A 1,887-nucleotide genomic window follows, 5' to 3' on the forward strand; every position below is an offset into this window, starting at 1 on the left:
GCGGCTATAAAAGCAGCTGCCGGCTGTCAAAATACTCAGTTTGATCATCTACAAAAGACAAGAAAGTAAGTGTTTTTAAGGAGCCACCTAAAGTGATAATGTTTTCAAATTAACTTTGTTGAATTTTTAAAACTTTTGGTATTGAAAAAAAATGTTTTTCGAAAGAATTTAGATGACTCGCATCACTTTTAATATTTGTAAACTTATAAAATTGGTGACTACTGTGATTAAATTAAAAGATTAACATTTTTAACGCAATTAAGTTTGATTTCCAAAATTTTCAATCAGTTCACAATACATTTTTAAAATTCCAAGCTAAAATGTTTAATATTCATATTACCAACTTAAATTGTGGTATATACTTAACAAAATATTGAAGTAGGTCGATTAGAAAATTTATTTGTAATCTTTACATATGTAAACACAAGGTTTCGATTCAATAAAAGTAAATCAAAACAAAGTTAATCAGAGTTCCATTATCTGTTCCCATGAAATAATATTACTCACTATAAAGTAAATTGAAAAATGTCTGCCGACGGGAAATTACTCATTGAAATAACTTTTAAGTAAAGTATATTACAAGATTTTTATATTATCTTGCAGCCTCCAAGCAACATGAACTTCTCGTGGCTCACCATCTTCATCCTGGCCCTCTTCGCCATGACTGTTTCGGCCAAGAACTGCCCTGCTCCCTTCGAGAAGCATGGTAACAAATGCACCATCAAGCGCCCCATTCATGGAGAGTGCCCCCATGGATCCCAATACAGTGCCAATATCAACCTGTGTGTCTACAAGAACTAAATAAATAAATAAATAAGTAAATAAAAAATAAAACCTTATCAGCCGTCGAACACATTTAAAACAATTTGAAAACAAAACTGTTTTGCTTAGCTGCTTATCAGCGAGGTGTTATCATTGTGGGCCGCCTTTCGCCAGTTCAGATCAGTAGAACTAGACTAAGGTCGAATCGATGGAATCATCAACTTAACATATACATATGTTTCTATATAAGTTGCATTTCAATTGGATCCGTTTAAATAGTTGCATTTTGCATTTTACAGAGGTGAGTTGAGGCTGCCCAGTTTTCCATCTCAAACTAAGTGATTCTACTTTAAGTGCAGAAAGCGAAAAGGATACTATTCAATCTTCAAATATGCTGCTCAAGTGCACTTGGCTTTTGCTTTTGGTCCTGTCTTTGATGACAGGAGCCTTTGCCAGCAGCGGATGTCCTGTGGGTTATAATTCCGAGAACAATCGGTGCACTATTGAGCGTCCCATCCACGGATCCTGTCCCACTGGATCCACCTACAGTCTCAACATCAATAAGTGTATTCACTCCTAAGGATCTCAACTAAGGATCTAATTTCCATGTTAAAATGAAGGTGCAGGAAATATAAATTGATCTATCTTCAGTTTAGAAAATGCTATTTCTTATAAAATATTCTAAAAATGCTAAGATTAAATATCAGTGATCTTGAAAATTATTTTAAAGTAGTTATTACTTTATTTCCGTAAATAAGGTTTCCATAAATATAAAAGTAATGAATTCACTGCAAATCATCCGCCAATTACCATCTCAGGTTTCAACTTTCGCCTTCAAGCGAGTGCCATTTGCGAATCAGCCCCGCTTTGGGCCAATTAAAGTTGGCCTTATGTGCTGGCCATGGGAAGATCAACAAGTGTTGGGCCTAAACGGGCCCGAGTGAGGACCAGAACTGATGAGGCTGGCGGTGATGAGGACGGTTGGTGGTGGCGATGGTGATGATGATGGTGAGTGACGTCGTCGCCAGGCGGGCACGTTGCCCATTAGTTTATTACCATGTAATTGACTCAACGCTTGTCAGCCGTCAGCGGCGATGGCTCCTGCGGCTTTAATGTGCTGCATTT

General features: G+C 37.1%; 2 protein-coding genes across 4 annotated transcripts; both read left to right on the top strand.

Annotated features, from left to right (window-relative positions):
• LOC119563283 lies at positions 1-865 on the top strand. Of its 2 annotated transcripts, none has more exons than XM_037876608.1 (2): positions 1-65; positions 604-865. In XM_037876608.1, exon 2 carries the CDS (start codon positions 616-618, stop codon positions 799-801), a length of 186 nt encoding a protein of 61 aa, XP_037732536.1. In that variant the 5' UTR covers positions 1-65; positions 604-615; the 3' UTR covers positions 802-865. The 2 variants fall into 2 exon arrangements, with proteins under 2 accessions (XP_037732536.1, XP_037732537.1); XM_037876609.1 differs by lacking the exon at positions 1-65 and adding an exon at positions 432-445.
• Positions 866-935: 70 nt separating this feature from the next.
• On the top strand, positions 936-1,484 carry LOC119563282. Of its 2 annotated transcripts, none has more exons than XM_037876606.1 (2): positions 936-1,063; positions 1,122-1,484. In XM_037876606.1, exon 2 carries the CDS (start codon positions 1,154-1,156, stop codon positions 1,340-1,342), a length of 189 nt encoding a protein of 62 aa, XP_037732534.1. In that variant the 5' UTR covers positions 936-1,063; positions 1,122-1,153; the 3' UTR covers positions 1,343-1,484. The 2 variants fall into 2 exon arrangements, with proteins under 2 accessions (XP_037732534.1, XP_037732535.1); XM_037876607.1 differs by having other exon boundaries at positions 1,047-1,063; positions 1,117-1,484.
• The last annotated feature ends 403 nt before the right edge of the window (positions 1,485-1,887 follow it).

Source organism: Drosophila subpulchrella, chromosome 3R, assembly GCF_014743375.2.
Source record: "Drosophila subpulchrella strain 33 F10 #4 breed RU33 chromosome 3R, RU_Dsub_v1.1 Primary Assembly, whole genome shotgun sequence".
NCBI lineage: Eukaryota > Metazoa > Arthropoda > Insecta > Diptera > Drosophilidae > Drosophila > Drosophila subpulchrella.